We start from the raw sequence: 14,865 nt of genomic DNA, 5'->3' as shown, positions 1-14,865 counted from the left end.
TTCTCTCACTTATCTAAATACTAAATAGTGCAATTATGCTTTTAAGTTCAGGGGGTTTTTTTTAATTTGTTGAGGAAAAAAACCCATGGCAATCAAAAAAATATTTGAGGTAATTTTATATTCCAGTCCAAAATCTGTTTGGCCTTAAGGAACTATATTCTGTTTGCTTATGAAAAAAGATGTGGTTGAAACTCCAGCTGCAGGAGTGTTCAGGGACTCCACGGGCAGTAAAATACAAAGTCTTCCAAAAGCGAATTGTATACATAATTGTTGTTAAAAGGTTTCTTGCCCCTTCCTCTAAGCCATCTATTACTAACTGCTGTCTAAGATACTGGATTAAAAGGACTGTGAAGTTTATCTGAAGAATGTCTTTTCTCATGACGTTCTTTTTTAAAGATTGGAAAATCTGAAAGATTTTCCAAACTCAGAATTATCTAATATCTTACTGCATTACATATCCTATATATCTCATAGATCCAAACGGAATTATTTTGTTCAGTGAATTAACAGCTTCACATTTTCAGTCTGTGCTCCTAAATGATTCATGTCCCTTTATATACAAATAATAGAATTACATACAAAGGATTTCTAGAATTAAATTTTGGTTTTATAGTATTTACAGTACTTGAAATTTTTCTCCATTAATTGATTCTGGAATAACAAGCAGCTGTTCTTAATGACACTGTTTATGTTCTGTATGATATGTGGACCCAAACATCCAATGCGTTCTACCCTGTGTGGATTTCCTCTGGTTTCCAGATTTTATTAGCTCCTTCTCTCACTCCCACCTCTTAATCTTCCCAGTGGCTGCTACTACAGCTTCCTGCTCCAAAACATGAGTGTTATTGCTGAGAACCACACACGCTCTTGAATGGTAATTTCATTGCTGTGGGTTGCAGTGCATTTAGCTTTGTAAAGTATATTGGCCTGTACGCAGCAGGTTAAAATTTACCTTTTCAGTGTTGAGTAGCTCCCACTGGTAAATGTGCAAGGACACAATGCTCCAACAAGAGGGGTCGGGCAGCAGCATTTATAGTCCAGCTGCATAATTTGAAGTGACTGTCATTAATCAGGTTTGAAGAACGTGGTAGAATATTAGTAGCAAGCAAAGCTCAGCAATACAGGAATCCAATAACTGGTATTTCTGCTCTCAACAGAGCCAACAAGGATTACTTTGGCACCTTCCAACATGGATGTCACTGTCGGAGAAAGTGTCGTCTTGCCTTGCCAGGTTCAGCATGATCCTATACTGGACATCAGCTTCACCTGGTATTTCAATGGAACGCTCACCGATTTCAAGAAAGACGTTTCTCATTTTGAGAAGGTTGGAGGGGTAAGTTGCAAACACCTTCTTTTCATTTGCCTTATAGATGTATGCAGAACAGACAGGCTTACATTTTTTTCTTTTCTCAACATGGTAAAAATAGGATGTTTCTTCTCTTTTGGGCCTGTAGAATTTTCTTCTGTGTCAGAGGGAAATCATTCATTGAGCTAGCCCTCTGCCCATAACCCGTTGTTCAGACGCCTTGTATTTTAGACCTGAAGTATTGTAAGTTCCTACCTCTGTTTCTGCATCTGGCCCCACGTGATTTTCCCCAAGATCACATGAAACACAGCAAAGACAGATTAAGGAACTTGATGCAGACTTTGTGAGCTTCAGCCTAAAGCTGAACAGAAACATCCCATCTTTCCTTATTTTTCCTGCACTTGCATCCCTAATGTATCCCTCAACATTCTGCCTTAGCATCCCTGGGTGAGAAGCCATATATCTCATTAAATATTTCCTATGCAGGATGGAGAGATGCTGCGGGGAGGGGGGGGGCAGGCGTGGTGACATTAATGGTTTTTAGAATTTAGCCTTCTAATCGAAACATGACAAGTAAAGCATTAAGACAGAAGAAGGATATATCAGGAGAATGAAATCAATTAGAGCAAAAGGTCTTACTACAGTGCAAGCCATGGCCAAGTGATAACAAAACAGGCAGCTGAGTATCAGCATGAAACCAGCCATTTTAAGCCTTCATAAAGTTTCCTTTCGCATGTTCTTGCCAGATCCCCTGCTCTAGAGCAATAGCTGTGGGTTAGACACTACTGCCTGTGAAACTGAAATTTCAGCACCTAACTTTATTCTTTTTTGCTGTAAACAAACATTGAAGTAAATAGCCAAAAGGGTTGTCAAGCATCGGAACAGGCTGCCCAGGGAAGTGGTTGAGTCACCGTCCCTGGAGGTATTTAAAAGACCCGTAGATGTGGTGCTTAGGGACATGGTTTAGTGGTGGGCTTGGCAGTTCTAGGTTAACGGTCGGACTTGATGATCTTAAAGGTCTTTTCCAACCTAAATGACTCTATGATTCTATGAAAGATTTAGCATTTAATCAGTAGGCACCAAACACACAGATTGTCCTGCAGTTCGCAATTGATTAAATGTAAGTGCGTGTGGAGATGATGAGATTTCCTTGTAGGAGCCATGAGATATTCATAGATCATGTACATTTTCACAGAAACGTTCTGAGAATTACAAACTGGACCATCTGTCATGCTGTAATGGGAATGCTCCGATTTCAGAGCCTGTTACCTTCCAGTATTGCTACATGGACTTTATTTATTTAGTAGTATTTCCCCCCAGCTGTACTTTGGTTGTATATACAAATGGTAATATTAGAAAGGAAAGGTTAAAAACATACCAAACCCTGAATCTGACAGTTTTACTGGCTCAATTAAGGCTTCAAAAGCTGATTGGCAAATGCAGTATTTTTTTCCTCACTAAAATTTCCAGCTTTTTCCTAAAACAAACAAACACAGGCATATTTCCAAATCAAAGCCTTGTTTAGGTGTGTGGGTTTTTCTTCCCCTCTAAGGAAAAAAGCATCAAAAAGTAGTTTTTCCACAAAAAATTCTCAGTCAGTGCTGAAGAAAAATCCAGGTTGAGTATTGGCTAACTCAGAACTCTGAATCTAGAACGTTTTACTTGGAAATTTTTCATAAGGGACAGAATTAGGGGGTTTTATGGAATATAGACATTTAGGGTTTTTTTTTTTTTAAACTCTTATTTGTGTAAAGAGGGATTGAAGCTCGTTAGCAGAAAACTTCATGGGTTACCAAGAGATCCACGAAAATATTTTATGCGCTTTGTATCACATTAAGGTCAGTGGAATAATTTCATCTGGAGTTATAGGTGGGTCATAGTACGTAAATAAGCATAAATATGTTCTAAGCCTTCCAATAGTTGCAGTGTGTATTTGTTAAATGAAAATATCTGTGCAAAAATAACTTCCTTTCTTGGTCGTAAACATGGCAAAAGGAAAATAATTTTTCGAAGGGTAGATTTCTATGTAATGATGTCTTGGAAGTCCCTGTCACGCATGCCTGAGGTCTCCGACATGTAGTAGTTAATGGGAATGTTATGGGACCACCACCTGGTCTTCCAGATGGTTAGAAAAATATAGAATGTAACACTGTCTTACTGCTCTTTTTTTTTGTTAGACAGATGATTTATACAGAGTATGGCAAACCAAGCGGATTCCAAAATTTTGAACAGATTGCCTCTAAACTGTTTGGGGTATCACCTGCTTATAGAGCCCAGCAATGGCTGAGACTGTTAAGCAGTCAGGAGAAGCAAAAGCAATTTCAGCAGCTGTTCCTACTGCATGGACTACTCTTTATTTGTATTCTGGGTAGCATGGAGAAAGGAAGGTGATCTTACTGTCACATGGACTTGTCCACGCTGACAAAGGTTTAATCTGGCTAGGCAAGAATGTGGGTACCGCTGATGGTCTGCAGAGCCACGGGAGGTGAGGGTGCCTTCTACGTTGTAGCTTTTTGCTGCTGCAGGTTTCTGTGTTTTCCCCAGTACTTTGAGATTCTTCCCCAAAATGCCCACAAGTAATTAAAATGCAGTGTTAATATTTTTGGTGGGTTTTCTTTCAAGTAAAATTATTTTATTTGACAGTCCCCTTTATCGAGATGTTTTAAATTTAGTGCGCTACAATAAGTTCGCGTAGAACATGATTAGCTTGTGAGTATGCATTGCTGCTGTTGGTCGTTCCCTGAACATTCACTTCCCATCAAGCAGATGGATTTTAGATTGCCTTCGACTCAACTTCTCACGTATTGTAGGCAGTCAGCGCTGAACGGTCCTGCAAATCTGTGCTTTCATAGAAGACCAGGCATTGCGTTTACACACGCATGGAAGGGAATCAGGCAGAATTGTTTTCAGCTTGTGTTGAACAAAGAAGTGAGACCTCATAACGCTGAAATAATGGGTGTGAGTGTGAAACAAAGAAATAATAATCAAATGGTTGGAAAGGTTGTTAATTTTTTTTTTTTCCGAAGACTAAAATAAACTCCAGAATCATGTCTCCCCCTTTCTCCCAAACTACTGTGCACCCAAGAATCAGTCATGTGGCCAGAGCAGCTGAAAATACCCACAAAATAGGGTTCTGTCCTCAAATGAAACGCCGCTTCTCCAGAAAATAAAAAAAATAAAAATAAAAACTTTAAAAAATTGAAGTCTGACTGAGAGATTTTTCACCTGGAAAATACGATGTGAACTGGGATAAAGCAGTAATTCAGCTGACACAAAGAGGAGATTTTTTTTGAAGTGATAACTGGCTACCAAAGGTTTAGTATCAAGTTCTCTACTCAGTGATGTAGAAAACAAATAGTATACAAGGAGCCCTATCGTGATATAAAGTTACAGTTTTCACTTAAGTTTTATGTATGTTTCCCTTGATTCAGGAGATCAGCCACATGCTATGACATGAACGAGACCAACGGGGAAAAAAAATGACCAAAGATTAAATACTCAGCGAAGAACGAAGCACAGAACTTAGACTTGTAAAATTCGGGGAATTTAGCCCGAAATGTACAACCGTTAAATGAAAGTGTTCTTGCATGCTGTAGAATGGACCAAATTCAGCTTTATTGTTTACTGATTTGAACTCTTTAAAAATCTGTGATAACTAGACTTACAAATTCTGTCTAGAAGTCAAATTGGTTAATGGCCATAGCAACCCGGTTTTCTCTTTTTTAGGGCTTTGAGACAAATGGTTGGCCACAGGGCAGTGGCTTTCTTCACGGTCCCTAATAGCAGTCAGGAGGCACATTCCCAGTATGAGCTCACCATGTTGTAGCTTACTTCTCCCGTAAGAGAGGGACACTACCTCACGTTTATTAGGAAAATGCTTAACAGACAATTACCGCGGAGCAGCTAATGGGTAATGACTTGCTATCCTGCAGGCTGTCTGCCAGTGCAATTTTTGAGCAACTTTTATCTTCAGCATTCTTGGTTGATTTCTTCTTCATTTACAAATACAATCTTTCTTAATATTAAATTACAAGGTAGTACATTTACGTTAATAAGAACTTTGTATTTCGACAGAGTGCATCAGGAGATTTAATGATTAGAAACATCCAGCTGAAACATACTGGAAAATATGTTTGTATGGTGAAGACAGAAGTGGATAGTGTAGCATCTGCAGCGGACCTTATCGTACGAGGTAAATTTCAGCTTCAGTTACCATGAATCATATTTTCTGACTTCGGTGTGTTGTAGATTACAGGAACAACTGATACTGTAGATCACAAAACCCAGTTCATCTATGACTTGAATTACGTGATTCCGCAGATAGGGAGAATTTTAGCTTAATTTCTCCCAGAGAAATTAAGAGCTGAAGGATATAATAAATCTTGACTTCACATCTTTTCTCACTGACAGTCCTTCAAGTCACTGACGAGAGGGAACGAGACGTTTTTTCAATCCCCTTTGCTGGTGCAGATGAGACAAAAAACCCAGCATTTTTGCCAGGAGGCCCAGAATCAGGATTTTCCAGAAGGCAGCAGAAAGCTTGCCTGACTGAATTGCTGCTCGGGGTGCTGTTCAGATGTTGTGCTGAAAAATTGCTGCTGTTCATCGTAGAGTAAAACAGCCGTAGATAACAAATTGGCAGACTACAGAGATGTATTAGTAGATTAAAAGAGGACATCAAAGACTAAAGTGAAAGACATTGGAAAGACAGAGGGATCATGCTGAACAAAGGTTCTTGGGGAAAAAAAAGCCAAACCCCCCCGTCATCTGTGCTACGGTTCAGAGTATTTCAGAAATAGATTATCAGGCTTTAGTGAATGTAAAACAATAATTACAAGTGTTCTTATTCCAAGCTGAATTGTTTTTTTCTTCCCACAGTGCTGATAAAATGGGAATCCGTACTGCTGTGTTAGTGAGTTCCAGGGTACTGGCTTTACAGAACTCTGCCTATTTTTCAATCTGATTCTAGGCTCACCTGGCCCCCCCGAACATGTGAAAGTGGATGAAATAACTGATACCACGGCTCAGATCTCCTGGCAAGAAGGCACAGATAATCACAGCCCAGTAACCACTTACACCATACAAGCAAGGACACCTTTTTCAGTTGGCTGGCAGCGAGTTACAACAGGTAAAACATAATTCTTGCTACAGGCTCTGTTGAAATGTTTTCGACCAGGGACACCATGTTCTTAGTTTCCTTTTTTCTTTCTTTTTGTTTTTACTAGTTCCAGATGTGATTGATGGAAAAACATTCACCACCACAGTAGTAGATTTAAATCCTTGGGTTGAATATGAATTTCGTGTAGTTGCCAGTAACAAAATAGGAGGTGGAGAACCTAGTTTACCCTCAGAAAAAGTAAGAACTGAAGAGGCAGGTTAGTGGGTTCTTCTACTTGTTTTTAATTCAAGTCTTGAATATTAACAAAAAAGGAGCATTCATATCCTTGGCTCTTTGCAAACAAGCTTGAAATTGCCATCAAATATAAAAGCCTATAACTAGTTTGTTCATGATTTCCATTTAGCTGTGGGACAGTTTGTGTTGCATTACTGAACATCACAGAAGAGTAACATCTAAATACATTTAAACTGTATTCACTATGCTAAAATCTGTCAGTTCAGGCAGTGCTGCAGAGTCTGAAGGTATTAATGGATGGAAAGAGGTTAATTTTGACAGGGTTTTTTCATTCCTAGTGTTTGATCAGTGTACACCTTCCATGTAATAAGCATGTGGCTCAGAAGAGCATGTCAATTAAAACCCCAGGAGTTTACTTGGAATAAGGCCCTTGCCCAATACATCTGCATAAGTTAGCCTTATTAAAAAAGTGAAGCATGCCTCCAATTTTTAGAAGTTCCTAAACATTAGCATACAGGGTTCAGTCTGCGAGCTAGTGAGGTTCTTCAAGTGCTCAGAAAAACATCAGCGTGCCCCAGTGATGGAAAGCAGCACGGTGAATGCAGGACGGGGCTGGCGCGTTCCAGGACTGCCCACCCTGCCTCAAAAGCACTTGCCTTGGTTTGCAAAAGAAGTGTGACTACAGCCGGGTTAGCTTCCGAGCAGGAGGTTAACGTTATATGATGTCGTCTCTTGTATCTGCACTGTGTAGACAGCTATACGTTTCCTTTCCACAGTTCCCGAAATTCCCCCATCTGAAGTCAGTGGGGGAGGAGGCAGCAGGTCTGAACTGGTCATAACATGGGATGTAAGTTTTCTGGCAAGCAATTTTCTTCAGAGAATGATTGTTTTCATTCAAACTCTTCTTAAAAGATGAATTTCCCTGGCTGCAGCAGCTTCTCATCTAGGATGTATATGTGCTCGGTAACATTCTGTAACGTGAGCTATGCACGTTTGCCTTCCCTCTTTTGCTCTCATGTGCTGCTGTGCTAGATGGCAATCAGTAAGAGATGTAGTTCGTTTGTCTGAGATGGCTTCTGTTCTCAAACAAATGTTAACGCTAAAAAGGGGGCAGGAGGGTGGGGGAAGAGGAAGGGGCATTGCTCAAAGGTTGAGCTAAAGAATTATGCCTTTCAGTGCAAATTTGCAGTTCTTGCTTTCCTACCATTAACTCTGGATGCGTGTGCTAGCCAACACAATCAATCAAATACTACTTTACTTTATGTAACGTATCCCTTTTTAATGAGTTAAAAAACGTTAACATACTGTTACATTGACTACTCTGTGTGGTTACCTAATCATAATCACAGCAGAGGAAGGTAAAAGCCACTGTACACAGGTAGTATTGGATTCTAGAATAGTTGACTAAGCAATTATTAATTTTTTTATGAACTATAGACTGAAATTGAAAAAAAAAAAGTATTCACTGAAGAGTGTCTTACTTAGTAGAAAACAAGGAATATACCTGAAAGTTGTTCTCTTCTTGAAGTGCAAACCTTAAAATAGGTTCAAGGGAACACGTTTTGCTCTGCCGTACCAGAGTTAATTTGCTGATGGAATGATCTCAAATGCAGTACCAGAACCTGGTTACACTCATGTACATTAGTCTCGCGGCACTTTCTTCCTGCAAAACGTGTCCAGTGCTGTATGTAGCATCACAGTCTTCTGTCGTCTGTTGCTTTTCTCACAGCCCATCCCTGAAGAATTGCAAAACGGAGAAGGATTTGGCTATGTTGTTGCTTTCCGCCCCTTTGGCACCACAACATGGATACAGACTGTAGTCACCTCTCCTGACACACCAAGATACGTCTTTAGGAATGAAAGCATCTTGCCCTTTTCACCATACGAAGTCAAAGTTGGTGTCTACAACAATAAAGGAGAAGGGCCATTTAGTTCAGTAACCACAGTTTTTTCAGCTGAAGAAGGTATGTGATTGAGTTATCTCCAGATTGATTGAGTTACCTCCAGATATTTAACATGAGGTGTTTCATTAGAGAATATAGCAACAGTTAATAGAAGTGAGATCACTTTGGAATATGGACATGTTTATTTCCACAGTCACCAATGCTGCTGATCATCTCTCATTTATTGATTTCCGAATACAGAGCCTAGCATAGCACCCTCCGGGGTATCTGCGACGAGTCTGTCGTCCTCAGCCATCAAGGTCTCCTGGACAGCCATTCCTTGGAAGATGAGCAGTGGAAGGTTACTGGGCTACGAGGTAAGCTCATTTAAAATACACTCCCATTTGTAAAGAGCCATGAGCCAGAAGGGTCATGCAGGCTGCAGGACAGCAGCACAAATTTACGAAAGATTACCACATATCTTGCTTTCTTCCTGCCCCACCTACACCCAGAAGAAGGATTTTGTCTTCTAAGTATCTTTGAAAAACAAAGAACATAGAATGAAATTGTGTTTTGCTTCCTGTGCCAATAGTCATGTGTCTGTCTAACAGTATTTCCAAACTGACATTTTTACATTTACTTCCAAAGAAACTGTTTTGTAAGGTACAGTTTTCTGAGTTTAACTTGTTTACTCTTTAGATGAAGTAATGGTTTTCCTCTTGTCATTTTTTAATTCAAGCGAGATCGAATATTTCAGTTTCCTTTTTCCTACAATCGCGCTAAAAAGAGCAGCAAGCGTGAAAAGCAGATGGATACGAATTTTTTTTTTTTTTTTACACAGTAAATATATTTTTGAAACTTTAATGTATTTCTGCCTTTTTCAGCTGAGAAAAAAAAATGCACTTAAAGGAGTCAAATGAAATGCTGTGGGTGAACAGTCCCTTCCGTGCAAGATTTTAAATGGTTTTGTTTTATATCTACTAGGTTAGGTACTGGAATAATGGTGGAAAAGAAGAATCTTCAAACAGAGTAAAAGCTGCAGGGAATGAGACATCAATAAGAATAACAGGTTTGAAGAGCAACTTAGCATACTACACAGCTGTCCGTGCTTACAACAGTGCCGGAGCAGGTCCCTTTAGTGCCACAGTAAATGCTACCACAAAAAAGACACGTAAGTATCTTGAATTTAAAGTGGCAAGAGACATAACGGTGTGTTAGCACTTGCAGGGAAATGAAAAATAGATGCGTTACTGGGAATCACAATATGCATGTGACCTAAATTTTCATACAGACTAGAGGAGTTACACAATTAAATCGCGCATAGATCTTCCATTTTCTACCCTCTGCTACTTTAGCGGGATGAGTAAGTAAAAACTCAACTATGCCAGTGGAGTGGAAGTAAGATGTATAATTTCTGCATAGAACCTTTATTATTCTTCTAGTGACTGGAAGAATTTTAAAAGAAAAATGTCTGTTATTTGGAAGGAAAAAAACAGAGACTTGGTGAAGTTTTCAGGGTTTTAGAACATACTTATAAGTAAGTTCTCTAGCGCATGGCTTTTGAAATGCAATGATCCTCATACAATTCATGCAAAACAATCCTTCATGTCCATTGTTTCCCCTTGAACAAATTGCACAAGAGGCCACTTTACTATTAAAAAGGAGCAATTAAGCTGGAGAACAGATTGTCAAAGGCTGCACTAATTTTTCTACAAATGGAAATATTTTTAGTATGCTCTTACATTGTAATACAACTCAGAATCCGGGTCATCAATCTTGAAGTATTTCCGTCAGTCTCGCAAGAATGTACGGTTAAATCTGTCTGAAAGGTCAAATTCCCTTGAATATGAATTAACATCCTTCTACCAAAAGTAGTCACATCATCAATATTATGAAATAAGCTCGTTTACCAGAAATTACTATATGTAAAACCAAGTTTTGCTCTGTCACTGAGGACTAAACCAACTCAGATTAACTTATATTTGCTAGAGTTTAAATATATTATATGCATAGTTACCATGAATTGGCTGATATGAAGGAACTCGCTGCCTGTAGCCTGTACCTGACATGTGATGAATAGTTTTCTCTAATTAGTCGTCTTTGTGGCTACTGGCCACCCACTAGAGGTTGTGCCAGCCTGGTCAGCTCAGTGATTTTTTCAGTCCTTCTTTTTTAATGACCGCCTGCCTTTGGGATGTGTGAATGAGAACTGGAAAAGCACCTGATCCCACTGATTTGAGCAGGATCTGGATCAGGCCCTTAGTCAAGATTGCTGCTGTTTGGAATAATTAAAAAGAAAAACTAGTTGTATTATGTCCTTGTATCTTGCCGGTGAATAAAGAGAGCAACAACATTGCGGTACAGTATAATGTCAGTCTGAAGGATTTTGCTAACTACTAGTTGAATTGACGAAGACAAATAATTCTCTGTACTGCTGCAGTAGAAACTGGTTTTTCATTCAAATGTGTAATTTTTAATCAATCCCAATTTCTACCGTAACTTGAATATTTGTGATGATTGATGTGTTTTTCACCGTGAAGGATTTCTGTGCACATTGCATTTACATTCACCCACATGAGCTACAAGATACTTCTTAGTAACTATTTATTAGCCATATCAAGAAACACAGATACTTAAGTTCAAGTGGCAGTATATTTCAAGATTGAAGATTCAGTCTTTGCCTTTGACCGTTAAAGTATAAGGCAAGATGTTACAATTACTTCATATTTAGAAAGTCTTAGAATACAACGAAGTGTTCTGTTGGTTCTAATTCTGAGAAATACTGGTATGTATGACCAACTTTAAGCATCTGAGGAGTCTCAGAGAAATCCGTGTAGCTATTTGCACGCTTAGCACTGATGTGATGGGGTGGTTCAGGATCTGACCTATTGCAAATTAAGTTCTGCAGTTCTGAACACTGACGATTACTGGAGATTTTGGTATCTGAAGCGAATTCCGTAAGTCAAGTGGTAGATAGAGGCTTACAGTTTTTATATATAATTACTCTTCATTTTTTCAGATGTCATACTAATACTTTGTTGTGGATTTAAAAGAATGACTCATTTCTTTTGAAATTCAGCTTTAATATCTCAGTGTGAAAACTATTCATATATGCTGTAATACTTAATTCTCAGGAGTAAACCAATCTCCTCTTACATTTAACAAAAAGTAGCTATTAGTGCATCAGGTTAAATCCTATTTAGTATCTAGAACAAGGCAAACACTGCAAAAAAAATACCTGTGAGTGGTTGTTTGACTTTAGAATAATTCTTTTAAGTCTCGCTCTTACATTTTTGTGTCTACTTTGTGTTAAGAAGTATAATCAGGTGGGGTTTGATCTGACTGCTCATGGAAAGAAGGTAGGGAGCTATCTGTGTGAAAGAGTTTAAAAATAAAAGAGGAGAAAAAAAGAGGGGGGGGGGAACCCATAAGCACATGCATAGGAGTGTTTAAAACCACTGTCAGTGTTTAATACTGGAACCTTCAGCATCAAAGTGTAGTGCGGTCCACCTAAGCAGCAGTTGCCTCCACTAGGTGACAGCAACAGTAAATTGTTTTCCTTGACACATTAGAAAAGATTTCAATTGTTGATTGTGTCACTGAATGACCCGTTTTCTGGGAAACCAACTTGAGGCATCTTAAGAGGTTTGTGCTTACCTTCACCTTCCCTGAAAGCTTGGCAGTTTCAAGATACATTAAAGCGTACAGCCAAAAGCATACTACTCCTTTTGAAAATAAGTGTCTCAGATTGTTAATGAACAAAAAAACCCCAATAGATTTCCTTGGCCGAAGCCCACTATTCTTCCAGCTGCAGATACTGAAATGGCACAGACCGCAGTTCAAAATCACGCCTTGAGTTAAAAGAACAACAAAAAAAATCTGTCAAATATTTTTACATTACAAACACATTAAAGTAAATCAGCATAGCGTGTAGATTTGAATATTCACTAAGACTAAATTTGTCTAACAAATAATCTGTTGTGAAGTATTTGCTTATTCTTGGCAATACACTAAAACTAGAAATTGTCTGTTACCATCGTTGGTTTCATTAGAGTTTGCTCTAATTGATCACCCGTGTCTTACGACATATGCTTTTGTTTGGCTGTATTTAATGAAGGACCATCAACAGATAATGCAACTTCAGAAACAACATTTATGGGCCATTCTATTTTTCCTTCCTTCTGTTTTTCCAATTTAGTCTCTGAACCATAAAAAGTACAAACGAGGCTGCATGAGTTGCTTTTGCATCTGACATGTAATGACAGTCAATTACCTGAACTATTATTTCCTACTGTAGAATAAATCACTAATGCCAATTAAATTAAAGTCTTGCTTTCATTATGTATTTGAAGCACCCAGTCAACCGCCAGGAAACATTATGTGGAATGTCACCGACTCCAGAGTAATCCTCAGCTGGGAGGAAGTAAGAGCTATGGAGAACGAGTCTGAGGTGACTGGGTATAAGGCAAGTGAAAACAGACCAGAAAAATATCTGAAAGCAATCCACAGTTTGCTTTTTCTTGTCTATTTGCAAGGCAGCAAGTTCAGAGGATGCACAGTACCACATCTAAACCGTTTCAGTAGCATCTCCTTTTTATAGATTTAAATCGTGTTCTAACAATGTCTCATAAACCGTGGTCCTTTTACCATTAACGGTACACTAAATGCCTTCTCCTCCTCACGCAAACAAAGCCAGGAGCTGCAGGCATTGCTGCCAGCTCTTGGCATCCCACTTACCCAAATGTATAACACTTGGATGTTATAACGTGTAACATTTATCACATATATAACAACACTTACCCAAATGCATACATACAATCCAAGATTTAGCTGATGATGGGTATAGTTTCCATTGCTGGCCAGGTATATTTATTAGTACCACATATATCAAACTGATAGTCTTAAACCTTTTTCTTCTTATGTACTGTGGGACATGCTCATTGTCTTGATAGAAATTACATTGCTACATCTGCTCTAAATCTGATCAGCGCACAAATGTACAGGTATTTAAATGTCATATATCTTAAGTATGTTTAAGAGAATAGCTGAGGATGTTCTTGATGAGCTGGGTACAGCTGGATCCCACATCCTGCAGAAGAGTTACGCTGAAGATCTGACTATGCAGTGTTCTGAGCTGTATTGGCAAGAAATACAATACATGTTTACAGCTTAGATAAGCCACCTAGTTTCATAAACGGTAGCTGACCTAAAAACGTACCATGTAGAGTTTCAAACTGCATACTCCGTCTCCCACAACGATTTCAGGTTCCCCTATGGATAACAAACATTGCTAAGTACACAAGGATAAGCTGAATTTTGATAATGCTGGTTAATTTTACTGAAGTAAAGCACTTAGGGAGTCGTTTTTATCCCAAAAGGCAAGGGCAGTGCAGTCAACTTCAGTTGGTTTGCCAGGAAGAGAAGAGCCAACAAACGGCGTTGAAAACACCAGAGCAGCCGTGGCGTGGTCCCTGTGGAAGCGAGCCATGCGGCTGTGTCCCTCCGAGAGCATTTTTACAGCAAGGCACAGCATTAGGGAGCACATTTCGAGGGAGGTAGCACGTGTGTAATTCCAGTGGCCTTGAGGTTTTTTTCCCTTTCATCATTATTGCCGTTATTTTGGGGGAGTTAGTTGGGATTGCTGGTTTTTGCACTGGGAAACTCCCAAGCTTACCTGCTTGTCAAATTTGTGAAACTCTGTCAGGTGAACGCACGGGATCCACGTGTTTTTTTAAACAGGACATACCTCTACGCCTAGCCTCGCCGCTGGCACTAGGGACTCTTCGGGCTCATCAAGCCTTCAGGACAGAAGAGAGGCTGATGTTGCTCTTAAATCCCTCCCTCCTGCCTGATCACACGGAGCAGCGGGCTGTGACATTCAGATGTAGCTCCATTCTTTAAAACGTAGGACACGGAATGCAGTGAAGTTTCATGCCAGAATAATGACTCAGCACTTGCAGAACATCTTCCAACAGAGTCTGTAATTTTGATTAGTTCTCTCCTTCCCAAACTACGTGTTGGCGTAAGAAGCTGATCTAGATAATGACAGATTCCACCTGGTGGGATAATTTATAGAACAATGTATTATGAAGACACTCAACAGAATATATTATTCATTTGTTATCATTATACATTGTGCCATCTTAGATTAAAGCTGGAATAAAAGAGCTTGATTGTTGCTACCTTCTTTCTTTAAATGTAATTCCGCCCTAGAATATTAACCAAATTCAGATCTTTTCCCTCATCCCATCTTTTTAAAGACTGAAACCTTGTTTCCAAGAAACACAAAAAAAAATGGCAGGGCAGGTCCTAATGGGAGAAAC

General features: G+C 39.2%; 1 protein-coding gene across 1 annotated transcript in view; it reads left to right on the top strand.

Moving 5' to 3' along the window:
* The window catches only part of CNTN3 (contactin 3), a 112,772-nt gene that overhangs the window by 96,996 nt on the left and 911 nt on the right, over positions 1–14,865 (top strand). The window contains exons 11-19 of the mRNA XM_076346680.1: positions 1,158–1,333; positions 5,381–5,498; positions 6,276–6,434; positions 6,532–6,681; positions 7,436–7,506; positions 8,389–8,623; positions 8,804–8,919; positions 9,527–9,713; positions 12,895–13,007. Coding sequence (XP_076202795.1) covers positions 1,158–1,333; positions 5,381–5,498; positions 6,276–6,434; positions 6,532–6,681; positions 7,436–7,506; positions 8,389–8,623; positions 8,804–8,919; positions 9,527–9,713; positions 12,895–13,007 — 1,325 coding nt within the window. The remainder of the gene's footprint in view (positions 1–1,157; positions 1,334–5,380; positions 5,499–6,275; positions 6,435–6,531; positions 6,682–7,435; positions 7,507–8,388; positions 8,624–8,803; positions 8,920–9,526; positions 9,714–12,894; positions 13,008–14,865) is intronic.

Source organism: Aptenodytes patagonicus, chromosome 8 (assembly GCF_965638725.1).
Source record: "Aptenodytes patagonicus chromosome 8, bAptPat1.pri.cur, whole genome shotgun sequence".
In the NCBI taxonomy this organism is placed as follows: Eukaryota; Metazoa; Chordata; class Aves; order Sphenisciformes; family Spheniscidae; genus Aptenodytes; species Aptenodytes patagonicus.
The sequence above is the reverse complement of the archived record's forward strand: the minus strand, read 5'-3'. Positions and strand labels throughout refer to the sequence as shown.